Here is a 14,353-nt window from a genome sequence, read left to right as displayed (position 1 = left end):
CACAAAACTAATAGTCAGGATGAAGGAAATTTTAATCATTTCAAACTCATTAATAGGCAAAAATTAAATAGCATGTTAATATCTCTTGTTCACAAGATAAGGAGTCTGCTCGTGTATTTCTAGTAGAAATGTGCATTATTTTATTAGCCTTTCTGGAAAATAATCTAATAGTCTTTTAGTTATACACACACACACACACACACACACACACACACACACACACATTTCTTTGCTTTCAGAACCTATCCCATAGAAAAAAGCACTAGTATATTCATCTTTACTGGAATGCTTATTGCAGCTTTGTTGATTATGGGAAAGCACTGGAAACAAAATATGTTGATGATCAGGACATTGGTAAATGTATTGAGGGACATTGATACAGTGAAACAATCTGCAGCTATTATAAAGGAGCTAAAACTATGCCAGTTGGCTTGGAGAGACTTCCACTTGTATTATGTGAGAAAAGTAAGTTTCAGAGTAGTGTATGTAACTTGGTCACAGTTTTGTAAAACAAATAATGAACCTCTCAGAAAAAACCTCTTATATATGTATTTGTTTGCAGATGATTCTTTGAGTATAATTAACCAGTGGGGAATGGAATTGAAAGGAGAGGAAGAAGGGAGGAGAGGTAAACAGGAAAGAAGTTTTTTAGAAAAAAAATAATATTACATTATAAAATAGAAGTGTCCATAATAAGCAGCATGGTATGATACAGTCATGTTTCTGTAAAATTTGACTTACACACATTCTTTTCTAAAAGGACAGGAACGTCAAATTCCACATGATACAATTGGCTTTCTTTCTAAGCTTTCTGTGGCTTATTCTTTGACCCAGGTTGGTCCAGATGGTCTGATGAAGTTAAATGGCTCAGCCCTTAATAATGAGTTCTTCACTTCAGCAGCCCAAGGCTGGAAGGAAAGACTTTCAGAAGGTAAGTGTTCAACTTTATGTGTCTCCTAGGATGTGTATGCACTTGGAGGGCATATTTGCACCTCTGAGTCTCAGTGGGTATTTGCCCAGTTTTGGACAGCAAAGGATAGAACATTTCATAAGGTCGAACTAGCTATTCTATGTGAAACACATCGCTAGACTTTTATTTAGAGCATGTAACCAGGTTTGGCTCCAGAAGGAGTTTAGCAGCATGTTTCTTTAAGGGTTTAAAGTCACCTGGTAAACTAAAATAAATATAGACTTTTAGGCCCTATTCCTAAAGATTCTGTTTCATTAATTCTAGCTTAATGCCTAAGAATTGAAATTTTAATAAGCAGAATATAGAATTAGAGTTATTTTATGGTGCTGTGAATCATGGTTTGGTAAGCAGTGAGATAACTTGTTTCTTGCTGCCCAATCTCAACGAAACTAACAGTAAAAAGAATCTTAAAAACTAAGAACTTTTTAAAAAACTGCTTTGAGAAATGTTTCACGTACTAAAATTCACCCATTTGCAGCATACAGTTCAGTAGCAGCCAGAGCATTTTCATAAATACAAGTTATGATCAAGAATGATGCTTTGCCATGTTTCTAATTCTGATCTAACAGATTTATAGAGGGTATATTACAAAGCATAAAAAAGTGATTGATTGACTGTGTTTGTGTAGCATGTAGTATCAGTCACTATTAGCAGTTCTTAACCCTGACTGCTCATTATAATCACTTGTGGTATTTTTATTTTTATTTTTTATTTTTTTATTTTTTTTATTTTTTGGGGGGTACGCGGGCCTCTCACTGCTGTGGCCTCTCCCATTGCAGAGCACAGGCTCCGGACGCGCAGGCTCAGCGGCCATGGCTCACGGGCCTCGTTGCTCCGCGGCATGTGGGATCTTCCCAGACCGGGGCACGAACCCGTGTCCCCTGCATTGGCAGGTGGACTCTCAACCACTGTGCCACCAGGGAAGCCCAACTTGTGGTATTTTTTTAAAATACAGACATCCGGGCCCCAAAAGCAATGATTTTGTTTTGCCTGCGCTTCAGTGGGTTTTTTTAATATCTGTACTTTTCACTGTAGTTGTTGACTTTTCCCTTCCTGTTTTTCTTTTGAGGGCAAATTCTGTGTAGAAGGGATCTCTTACTGATTACTTTCAACCTTTCTCTTTCTTAAAGATTTCCTTGAGCAGAGACCCCCTTTTTCTGAAAGAGTCAGAATCACATGAGCACTTTAAAACATACCTGTTACCAGTACTTTCTTTTAGAATAATTTGGATTTATGTTCCCTACTCCCCAACTTTTAAAAGTAGATATTATCAATAGTGATACCTTGATTATTATGTTACCCTTTTTTTGCATATGAACAGTCACTGCTATACCTATAGTCATGCGATCATATTTCATGAGTGGCAAAAACTTTGAACACTGTATACATGTGAACAGAATTCAATACTATTTATTCCTCATTCTATCAAGCACAGTAGACACAACCAAAGAGCAGAAATTCAGAAGTTCTGGGTTAGATTCTGACAGCCAGATCCCTCTTCTCCCACTCATATGCGTAGAACTGTGATAGCCACTGTCCTCTAGCACTCTCCCTTTCCCTCTTCTTACCCCCAGGAGGTCTTAAACTTCAAATCTGCCATTTCCACTTCTTATTCTCTAATGTCCTGGGCATTAGAGAATTAAAAAACAGCCTATCTGAGTCACAGGTTTGACGATGGCCTACCAAGCACATTCATTGTTCTCTACTGATCGAGTGGGAAGAATTGAGGTGTGGTTGGTAGTTTTGAAAATAAATGGCATATTCAGAGCAGCTGGGTCTTTGGCATATTGAGTGTCTTGTTGCTAGGGCACTAGACTCGTACAGTTTCTGGAACAATTAGAAAACTGACAACTCCAAAATAACTCCTTATCTTTTTTTGTTTTTTGCCACACCATGCAGCTTGTGGGATGTTAGTTCCCCAACCAGGGATTGAACCTGGGCCCACGGCAGTGAAAGCACAGAGTCCTAACCACTGGGCCACCAGGGAATTCCTACTCCCTACCTTTTTACTGGAACCTCAGATGTCTTTAAGCAGGGCCATAACTGTTCATTATGCAGTTAGAGCTAAAAGGCCTAAAACACAGGTTGCCTTGGAGAAACAGAACTTTTTAATAATAAAGTGTCCAGTGGCATTATTTACTGAAAGCCTATGACCAGATGACTATTTTTCCAGTGGAAAAGAAATGACAGACTCAAGGTTTGTAAGAAATCTAGAGGGACTATGATATTTGAAGCAGAGGTGAGGGTTGCTGCAAGGAAGGCCCAGAGAAGTGGCCAGTTAACTTCAGCTGCGCACTGGCAACTACATGGAGTGGCATGCAAGGGTTTTTATTTCACCTGACGGCTCCTAGGTAGTTCCCCTTACAGTGAGGAATTTTGGGGAATTTCTGTTACTTTCATGTGATAGTATTCTGACTCCTGCATGAGTCTGTCATGATTTACAAATAGTTGAAAGTAACAAATAGCATATTTCTATTGAATATCTTTTTTTTCCCCCTTGGTACATACAGGTGAGTTTACACCTGAGATGCAGGTGAGAATTCGACAAGAGATTGAGAAGGAGAAAAAAGTAGAGCCTTGGAAAGAACAATTCTTTGAAAGCTACTATGGTCAGAGGTAAATATCAAGATAGGTTCTGTACACCAGTGTTAATTCCTATACATACGTCATGGGGTACTTCATCTTATTACCTTTCCAGAAAATCTAGTCTGCAGTTTCCTTCATTTTTTTCCACTAGTTCTTTTTTACCAAGAAAAATATTTTTTTCTTACAAACCTTAGGTACACAGAGTTGGATTACTCATAATCCTTGACTCTTTTTTTTTTTTTAATATTTATTTATTTATTTGGCCGTGTCGGGTCTTAGTTGTGGTGCGTGGGTTCTTCATTGTGGTGTGCAGGCTCTTGCTTGTGGCACATGGGCTTCTCTCTAGTTGTGGCGTGCGGGTTTTTCTCTCTAGTTGTGGCACACGGGCTCAAGGGTGCATGGGCTCCAGAGCACACGGGCTCTCTCGTTGAGGCACTCAAGCTCATTAGTTACAGCGCACGGGCTTAGTTGCCCCGCAGCATGTGGAATCTTAGCTCCCTGACCAGGGATCAAACCTGTGTCCCCTCCATTTTAAGGCAGATTCTTTACCACTGGACCACCAGGGAAGTCCCAGTCCTTGACTTTAACACATTACCATTGTACATGGTGTGGTTTCTTTTTTTTTATTAAAAAAAAAGAAAAGATTTTATTATCTTGAATTAGAGTCCTTACTTTGAATAGATTGGTTTTTCTTCCAGTAACTTTATAATACATAAGAATACTGAAGTTCTATATATTTTTTATTGTAGTCAGTTATCCCACAATAGGATAACTTATCCAGAATCACTAAGGAATCCTGTAATGTGGACCATTGTATTCAACGTGTAATTAAACAGCCTTTCTTCTGTAGAAGGCACTGGGAGATATTCATAGCTGAATCAAGATACGACCCTTTTCTCAAGGGGCTATAGTCTGAGTCAGTTTTTTTCCTAACAAAAACGATCTTAAAATCTTAATGGGGGGATTCCCCTGGTGTTCTAGTGGTTAGGACTCGGAGCTTTCACTGCTGTGCCCCGGGTTCAGTCCCTGGTCAGGGAGCTAAGGTCCCATAAGCCATGCGGTGCAGCCAAAAAAAAGAAAAGAAAAATCTTAACAGGGACACTTAAATAGATGACAGTGGAGCTGTATTGTTTGAAGTAGAATTGAACACCCGGAGTTTTAATTGTCTATTAGTCTCCCTTCCTACCTAATGGCAGCCTTTAAGGATACTCCATAACCATAGCTTGAGAACGAATGGCTCTTTTCCTTATCTCCATGTAGTGTTCATTGATCCCCTTCATGGTCATTTCAGAAGTGATTCTTAATGAGATGAAGAGCGCCGTACACCAATTTTTCTACTTTCTTGGTATGAGCTTTGAGCTTTTCTACAGAAACGAGGGTGAATACATTTAGACCATTATTATAGGTAGCAGTTATTCCATAAATATTGTTCATTCCCTCCTTATAAGATGGAGCATTACAGCCATCCTTGGGTCTTTCTGTTTTTGGCTATTACTTTTTGCCAGCTTTTTGGAAGGACTATATTTGATTACTGTCCAGATTTGTCCTCAGCCATTCCATCTCAGGGGTGCAGTACTGATTATTGAAGTCACCAAAGAGGGCTATCTTGTTTTTGCTTGTTGTAGGAGGAGTCTCTAGTGATGCCTACCAGGGTAGCCTAGCTCTTAGCCAGGCCACACTGTGGAAGTCTCACTTGGTCTTCACTCCCAGGATAGCTCAGAGGCACTTGATCTCAGAATTTTAGAGCTATACCAAGTGAAATTTAAACAGGCTTTCCAAAAACTCAGAGTTCTCGTTTTCAGCCTCTAGCGAATATTGACAGCCAGCTCTCCTGCTGTCTCCTCTGGGTCCCTTAGATTTCTTGGGCCAGCCTTTCTACAGGTACTGCAGAGTAGAGCTGATCACCATCCAAACCCACAGTCCCAGGGTACATGGGTCTTTGTCTTCTTTAACTTCTCTGTGGGTAGTCTGTGATCCATGCCTCTAGGCAATGTAGCCCCTTTGTAAGCAGAAGTGATAATAATTAACATTATATTGAGCTTTTATTATGTGCTAGGTGCTATTCTAAGTACTGTACATGCATTAATTTAGTTACTCATAATAGCAACACAGGTACAATTAAAGAAACTGAGATACAGAAGGCTAGTCACTTACTTATTACGTGGATAGTAGGTATCAGAGCTAGGATCTGAATCCAGGCACTCTGGCTCCAGACCCTTCACTAATATGAATAACCGTGAAGATGATACATGAAAATTACATACTAAGTGTCACAGGTTCTTCTAGGCATTGCCATACACCGTTATCTCATAATATATTCAATAACATAGGCCATTTCTCAACTACAATATTTCTTTCTTCCACCTTTTAGTTCTGGCCTGAGCCTTGAAGATTCAAAGAAATTGACAGCTTCACCCAACGATCCCAAAGTAAAGAAAACCCCAGCTGAGCAACCAAAATCCATGCTTCCTTCAGAGGCCTCTCCTGTCAGTATAGTCTCAGTAATTCCCCAGTTAGTGTCTACAGAAGAAGTACTACAACTGCCATCACCAGTCAGAAAAGAAGAGCATGAAAGCCAAGATGAGATGCAGCCAAACTCCAAATCCCCAGAGCCCCTCCTTTCCTCAGCTACCAATACAAATGAGCTTAGCAGCGTTCCTCCCATCAAGTGCCCAAAGGATGAGGCTCTCTTGGAGCAAAAGCCAGTTGCCTCTGCTGAACAGAAGTCTGAGAAGGAGAATCATCTCACTACAACTTCAAATTATAACAAAAATGAAAGCCAAGAAGCTTTAGTTACATCCCTGAGCAAACCCAAGAGCCCTGGGGTAGAAACAACAGTAGTGAAGCCCATAGTAGAAGCAGGTCTACAGGAGACCACTATGAAAGAGCCTCCATCAACTCTGGCTGATCACAGCCCAGAAAGCCTCAAGAGGAAATCTTCTGTCACCCAAGAAGAGGCCCCTACAAGCTGGGAGAAAAGACCACGTGTCATTGAGAATCGCCAGCACCAGCAGCCATTTCAAGTCTCCCCACAGCCCTTTCTCAGTAGAGGGGACAGGTTCCAGGTGCGGAAAGTACCACCTCTCAAGGTAAGAGAGCGGGAAGAATTGACAAAGAAAGATGGTCTGAACACTAAGTTTTTGGTTGTACCTACTAAGTTTCACATATTTGTGGTATTTCTTAATGCAGAAGCAGTTGTATATATTTGATATGCATGTAACTGTGGTCATACATGAGCAAAATGATTAAGAAACAGGCATTTAGAACTGCATCCTTATATGTATACATATAGCTGATTCACTTTGTTCTGCAGCAGAAACTAAGACATTGTAAAGCAATTATATTCCAATTAAAAAAATCATAAATAAAAGAACTGCGTCCTCACAGATCTTTTTTGGGGTTTGAATGCTTATTCAGATATCTGAATATCTAATGCAATCCACCCCCACCCACACCCCTGCTGGCTACTCTTGTATTTTAAGACAGTTATGGAAAGTATTTTGTCTCATGTGACAAAATAATAAGTATAATAATAAACAGGAGGAGGTCATTGATGTGATTAAGAGATCACATCTTTGTATCAAGAGCCATGATATTTAACGCTTTATTGACTAGAGACGTATTACGGCCACAGGCATTAGTTTCTACAAAAATTCCCAGTCAATAATGTGTTAATTATTGCTGCCATAACTGATTTGATGTCCTGAGAGCCTGGAACTACCTTTTAGTTCCAACCTTTTAAAGGAAATGTGTGTGGCTGCCATGAGTCACCACTGGTCACTTGAGGGACCTTAGTAAGATGGAATAGCCTTGCTAAGCTCTACTGCTTAGGATATGTGATTAACTTGTGTTTTACCCCTATGTTGCTGCATATCAGATCTTTTAAATTTCTATAGCAGTGTCACTACCTCAGTGTGTACTTGGGCTTGTGCCTAATATCAGTTTGCAGTTCATTCTTCATTTTATTAATAGTATTTATTAACACTGTTGTGTCTACTATGAACCCAGGCACTGGGTAGCATTCATTCACATTAGAATATAAGTAAAACAAAATAAGCCAAATAGAAATACTGTTTTCCCTTTTTTATTCAACTTAGACTAACCAAAGTCCTACCTGGAAATATCCCTTGGAAACACTCAGTTACTAGTACTTGACCTGTTTCATGCACTGTGACACTTCTCTCTCTCATTTTGCACCATAATAGTATGATGTTCTTCATTACTTTTTAATTTTAAGATTTGTGATTTCAGCACTTAGGAATCTCTCCTTTTTTCTTTTTCTTTTTTTTTTTTCGACATTTTTTACCATCAGCATACACTGTCATGCTTTGCTAGAGATTCTGAGTTCTATGATAATCACTTGTATTCTTCTTATAAAAATATGAGAAACCTTTCTTTAATGCGTGTCAATTAGAACTTATCTCTAAACCTGAGAGCTGAGTTATAGTCTAGGTTTTACTTAAATGACGCTGGGTAAGAACCATCATTTCTATTTCCTCATCTTTCTGCTAATCCAGAGACTCTACACTGAAAACTTAAATCCATTGTGACCAAGTTAATGTTATTTAACTTCTTTCCTTTCTTTTACTTCTTCCTCATTTCCCCAAAAACTTTCCACCAGAAGTTGCTTTAGTAACGCTCGTACCTTAGACCCTATCTCAAATCCCATTTTCTTAGACAAAGCTTAATGTATTTTATAACAGAACAAAATCTTTTAAACAAAACTTAAATAGAAAAACAAAATTTGAATTTTATTACAAATATATATGTACATGTGTATAAAATTATATATGCACGTATATCTATTTTATATATGCATATATGCAATATAAAATGTGTACATATATGTATATGTGGAGATGGGCAACTCAAACAGACATTATGTATTTTCCATTCAGTATACAATTATAACAGAAAGAATCTAATTCCTTTGCTATACCAGGGTAGGGCTTCTCAATAAGTTAAATTGTTGAATTGTTATCAGTGCCTAGAAAGCTTGTGTGGTTTTTGTACTTAAAAAAAAAGTATAACATCTCATTTATTCTACATAAACGGGTAATAGGACTAGTTACGTAAATAACTGAAAATTCTCATTTTTTAAGCATTAAAACTTTTTATTTTAACCACTCTTAAGGATTGTCCTTATTTAATCAACATGTTATTAATGATATTCAGTCATTATGATAGGTATCCTTTATTGTGCTGGATATGTTGTTATTCTCAAGATTATTCTAATGTAAGGTTGCTTGTTCCCTATATACGATTGCCCTGTACAACTGTGCTTTTTACTTTCTTGTTTTTAATTTTCTAGTTTTATCCGTTTTTCCCCCTATTAGTTGTCTCTTCTAGATGGTATTACCAAGGGGCAACAGTTGCTTCTTTCTTATTCTGGGCAGCTTCTAAAATACTGTGTGCAGTTGGATGTAAAGTAGATTTCAGCTTTAAGAGAGAGATTGAGTATATCTCATGATGAGAAATATGTGGGCTTTGTGACAGGTGTTACAGAATCCTAGAGGTCTAACTTCTGAATGACAGGGAGTTCTTCAGGACTGCTGACCTTTTTAGAAATGGGTATTGCAAAATGGAAAACCTAAAGTAACCAATTGGAGAGCAAACACTATGCTTGATAGATACAATTAAAGGCTGGTTTTTGGAAAAGAACAGTCTTGTTTTTTGATTTGGAAATAGACCCTGTCAAGCAAATTTTTTAAAAAATTAGAAAAAATTAAAAATAATGAAGAATTTCAAAAAAAAAAAAGAAAGAAAGAAATGGGTATTGCAGATAATGAAAAATCTTTAGTGACTTCATTAGTCTCAATTTAAGGAGTTCCAGAAAGATGACATGCATTTTCTTAGAGCTCAGCGGCTTAATATGTTTTTAATTACATGTCCTAGGACATCTGTAACAGTTATTTGGCTCTTTTAAATTCTGCCAACTATTAGAAAGGCCCAGATACTGGTTCATTCTACTTAATTCCAGTAGCTTTCAAAGTATTGTTTTGAACAGGAGTCAGATTCATTTCAGGTATAATATTTTATGATATGAAAATCAGTGGTTTCAAACCTAATGATGCATCAGAATCTCGTAAGAAGCTTTCTAGAAATGCATTTTTTCTCTAGGAGTTCTAATTTGTAATTTTAGGGACAGGACTGAGAGGGTGTATATTTTTTAAAAGCTCCACAGCAGGGGGTGAGAATGACTTTGGTTAACATTACAGACATTATATACATACCCCGTCATGTGGGTGGGCAGAGTGGATCACACAGTCTTCCTTCCAGTGCAGTTTAGAAGCCTCTGTTATTTGAGATAATTCAGCCTATGTGCTTAGCTGTGCAAGTGTGCGTGTGTAACAGAGAAGAGAACAAGAATTGTCCTCTGGACCTCGGTAGTAAAGCGAAGAAGTAAAATACAGTAGTGGCGTGCTACTTCTTTATCTCTTCTGTTTCTGTCTTCTCGCTTTTACACACAGTTTAAAATAGATACCATAGAAAGGTCTCTATCTTAAATGATCAGCTGTTATGAGTAGTAATGACATTAAGAGAGAGCTGTGTTGTAAGAAGAGGTTTGAGGCTTTGGGGTGGGATTGGATGTCGAGGGAGGGGAGTCCGTAGCACCAATAGAGGAGGTGAAAGGATCCTGGAGACAAACCTTTGTGGCTGTCCCCATGGTTTGGTCTCTTAGTCACGGGCTTCCCGTCCTTGTCATAGGGTTCACCCTACTCAGAATTTGTGTTAATGAAGTTTGATTGCTCTTATAAATGAAAACTAAGCTCTGTTGTTTTCTTCCCCCCTAATTCTTTCAGATCCCGGTCTCCAGAATCTCCCCCATGCCGTTTCCTACATCGCAGGTCTCTCCCAGGGCTCGTTTTCCAATCTCCATCACTAGTCCTAACAGAACAGGAGCCAGAACTCTCGCAGACATCAAAGCAAAAGCCCAGCTGGTCAAAGCACAGAGGGCAGCAGCTGCTGCTGCAGCCGCAGCTGCTGCAGCCGCCTCAGTTGGAGGGACCATTCCAGGACCTGGCCCAGGGGGTGGACAAGGTCCAGGAGAGGGGGCTGAAAGGAGAACTGCTAGAGGAGGGAGTCCAGACTCAAACAGAGTCAGTGAAACTGGAAAGGGCCCCACACTGGAACTGGCAGGAACTGGAAGCAGGGGAGGTACGAGAGAGCTTTTACCCTGTGGTCCAGAGACTCAGCCCCAATCTGAGACCAAGACCCCAGGCCAGGCACAGTCTCACAGTGTCTCTGGAGCACAACTACAGCAAACCTCCTCAGTGCCTCCACCATCTGCCATCAGTGGAGCGTGCTCAAGTGTCCCGTCACCAGCCCACGCTAACACACCCCCACCAGCTTTAGGGAAAGTAAGTAATGAAAAACTGAATCCCACCAGGGCAGCAGCCACGGTGGCCTCTCTTAGCCACCCACAAGGGCCCAGTAATGGTAGGCAGGAGAAAGCACCTCCTGCTCCAGCAGATCCTGCTCTAATCGCAGGTGCCTCACCTATTCATTTTGCAGTCGATGGCACAGTTGAGCCCAAAGCAGGTTCTAGTAAGAATACACCAAACCCTCCAGCCTCAGCGGAGATAAGTGCTAGTGCTTCAGTGGACATGACTCCCTCCCCTTTAACATCTTTATTAACAACAGCCTCTTCAGAGAAGCTTCCTGTACCCCAGGTCGTTGTAACCATAGCACCTACTGGATCAGCTCCATCCTCGAGCACTTTGCCAGCAGCTTCTAGCCTTAAGACCCCAGGAGCTTCTTCGAGTATGAATGGACCCATTTCAAGGCCAAGCTCTAATATCCCTGCTAATAATCCTTTGGTAACTCAGCTGCTGCAAGGCAAAGATGTTCCCCTGGAGCAAATTCTGCCTAAACCTCTCACCAAAGTTGAAATGAAAACTGTTCCACTAACTACAAAAGAGGAAAAGGGGATGATGATAGGAGCACTCGCAGGTACCAGCGTAACAGAAAATAGCACCAGAGAGGAGGTTAATGAGAGACAGTCCCATCCAGCTACACAGCAACTGGGTAAAAGTTTGCAAAGTAAGCAGCTCCCCCAGGTTCCAAGACCCCTTCAGCTCTTTTCCGGTAAGGATTTAAGGGACGCTAGTATTGACACACACCAATACCAAGAAGGGCTAAGTAAAGCAACCCAAGATCAGATCCTTCAGACACTCATCCAAAGGGTTCGGAGGCAGAATGTTCTCTCGTTTGTGCAGCCCTCCCAGTTCAACTTCACTCACTCAGGTTTCCAGTTAGAGGACATCTCCACAAGCCAGAGGTTTATGCTGGGTTTTGCTGGCAGAAGGACATCCAAGCCTGCAATGGCAGGTCACTACTTACTTAACATTTCCACCTATGGCCGGGGTTCAGAGAGCCTTAGGAGGACCCATTCTATAAACCCCGAAGACCGATTTTGTCTAAGTAGCCCCACTGAGGCCTTGAAGATGGGATATGCAGATTGTAAAAATGCAGCAGGAGATAGTAGCAGCGGTAAAGAAGATGATACTGATGAGGAAAGTACTGGTGATGAGCAAGAATCTGTCATGGTGAAGGAGGAGCCGCAGGCTTCCCAGAGTTCTGGCAAGTGTGAAGCAAGTTCAGGACCCCACAGTAGAGAAACACTATCCACCAGTGATTGTTCAGCTAAAAAGAATGTGAAGGCAGAGATGCCAGTGCCTGAGCAAACCACTTTAAGCAAGGAAAATTACCTGTTCACTAGAGGCCAAACATTTGATGAGAAGACCCTAGCCAGAGATTTTATTCAGGCAGCACAGAAGCAGATGGCTCATGCAGTGAGAGGTAAGACTGTGCGGAGCAGCCCTGAGCTTTTCAATTCTACTGCTCTTCCTCTACCTGCAGACAGTCCTACCCATCAGTCTCTACTCCTTCCACCACTGCAAACCCCAAAGCTGTATGGAAGCCCCACACAGATTGGGCCAAGCTACAGAGGCATGATCAACGTCTCCACCTCATCGGACATGGACCATAACTCTGCTGTACCGGGGATGCCTGACTGTAGCCAGGTATCTAGCAATGTCGGTGATGTCATGTCCTTTTCAGTGACTGTCACAACCATCCCTGCTAGCCAAGCTATGAATCCCAGCAACCACGGCCAGACCATTCCTGTTCAGGCCTTTCCTGAAGAGAACAGCATAGAGGACACACCTTCGAAATGTTACTGCCGATTGAAAGCCATGATCATGTGCAAGGGGTGTGGAGCCTTCTGCCACGATGATTGCATTGGCCCCTCCAAACTGTGTGTCTCCTGCCTTGTCGTTCGGTAATGAGACTAGAAGGAGAACACACTGTAAAGAAGGCAGGAAGGGGGAAGGGTTGACAGATGTGGTTTTTGAGTTCTTTTGGAATCACAGAAATAAACTAGGCTTCAGTTGTCTTAAGAGACAAGTGTTACTTAACCAGGAATACAGAGTACAGATCTTACATTTTAGAGGAAAAGCACCTTGTATAGTAAGTCCAAGTCAAGCAAGACTTTGTGAATTTGTGACAAGTTTGCACTTACAAAATGTAAATATGTCACATCTTGTTTTAACATTTTTCCAGGTGTTTAGGTAATAATGTATTACTTTGACTTCAGATGGATGTTCCACTTCATGTGACTGAAAAGTTTAATGCCATGCATGGTGAAAGGAAGCGATTTCCCTTCTGCCCTTCCTTAAGAGGCTAGGAAAAGAAAGGAGTGAGGGAATGGTCTGAAGAAATGACCACTCATGTTGATTATGTCTTGACTGTCTGACTGCAGGCTTTACATAGGTTATTCAGCCTTCACAGGATTTGGATTCAGGGTTTACTCAGTCCCTTTACCTTAGATGGAGCCTTCTCAAGTTCAAATTTTTGATAAGGTATTAATTTCACAGGCAGTACTTCAGACTCTGAAAATTCTGACTTGGTTCTTGGCTTGCATAAATGAGTACTATTGCCAGGCACTCTGCTTGCAGTTTGTGGGTCCCTGCTGTTCCCTAATCCCACTCCCTTGCCCTGAAGCAGCGTGTATGGTCCATGAAAAGTTTGCCTCGCTGGGCCCCTTGGGTTACCATCACCTGTGCAGGGCAGTAATTCCAGCAATAATCTCTGAGGATTTAGTCATTCGTGGGAGCTTACAAACAAGTTTGAAATACTAGTATAAAATTAACAGAAAATTGTTAGTGGTAGGGCGATGTGAACTATGTGTTTCGTTGGGTAAGCAGAGTAAAGGTGCAGAAACTGTTGAACTGAACATAAAGAACTTTGGAAAACAATTTTAACACTAGAAACAAAGTAGGCCCTCTCATCCTCTTCTCTCCCAACCTGTTACCTAATGTTCTACAGTTAGCTTTTGCTACAGGTAGAAAAACTCATTAATACCACATTTGCCCATTCTGTTAAACCTGTTTTGACCTCCCAGGCATCTGAGAAATATGGGAGTAATCTTATATATTACTCTGAACATACACGCGTGCATGCACACACACACACCGTAAAAGTCAGACACTTTTCCTGTTTTAGAAAACATGTCCCCTTTCTTGGACTACTGCTCTCTACACACTAGAAATTTCTAATGTAAAGGGGCTTTAGTGAATGACTTAGGGAACATCTAGAAAGGAAAAGAAATCAGCTGCAAATTTTTATTGTTTGTTTTTGTTTATTTTTTGTTTCCTTTATGTTGAATCCTGTCTCTAGTGACTAAAGAATTTTTGAGTACATACATTTAGGTCATGGTTAAAGAACATTAAAATAAATCTACAGTTTACCAGAATTCGGTATTTAAAAGTTGGGGATTGTCAATGTGCATCATTT

At 40.6% G+C, this 14,353-nt stretch overlaps 1 protein-coding gene across 1 annotated transcript in view; it reads left to right on the top strand.

Moving 5' to 3' along the window:
* ASXL2 (ASXL transcriptional regulator 2) overlaps positions 1-12,843 on the top strand; it is a 130,608-nt gene extending 117,765 nt beyond the window's left edge. The window contains exons 10-13 of the mRNA XM_007470793.1: positions 835-931; positions 3,481-3,586; positions 5,928-6,645; positions 10,360-12,843. Coding sequence (XP_007470855.1) covers positions 835-931; positions 3,481-3,586; positions 5,928-6,645; positions 10,360-12,843 — 3,405 coding nt within the window. The remainder of the gene's footprint in view (positions 1-834; positions 932-3,480; positions 3,587-5,927; positions 6,646-10,359) is intronic.
* The last annotated feature ends 1,510 nt before the right edge of the window (positions 12,844-14,353 follow it).

The sequence above is a fragment of the Lipotes vexillifer genome, unplaced genomic scaffold (assembly GCF_000442215.2).
Source record: "Lipotes vexillifer unplaced genomic scaffold, Lipotes_vexillifer_v1.1 scaffold717, whole genome shotgun sequence".
NCBI lineage: Eukaryota > Metazoa > Chordata > Mammalia > Artiodactyla > Lipotidae > Lipotes > Lipotes vexillifer.
This window is presented reverse-complemented; position numbering and strand designations above follow the sequence as displayed.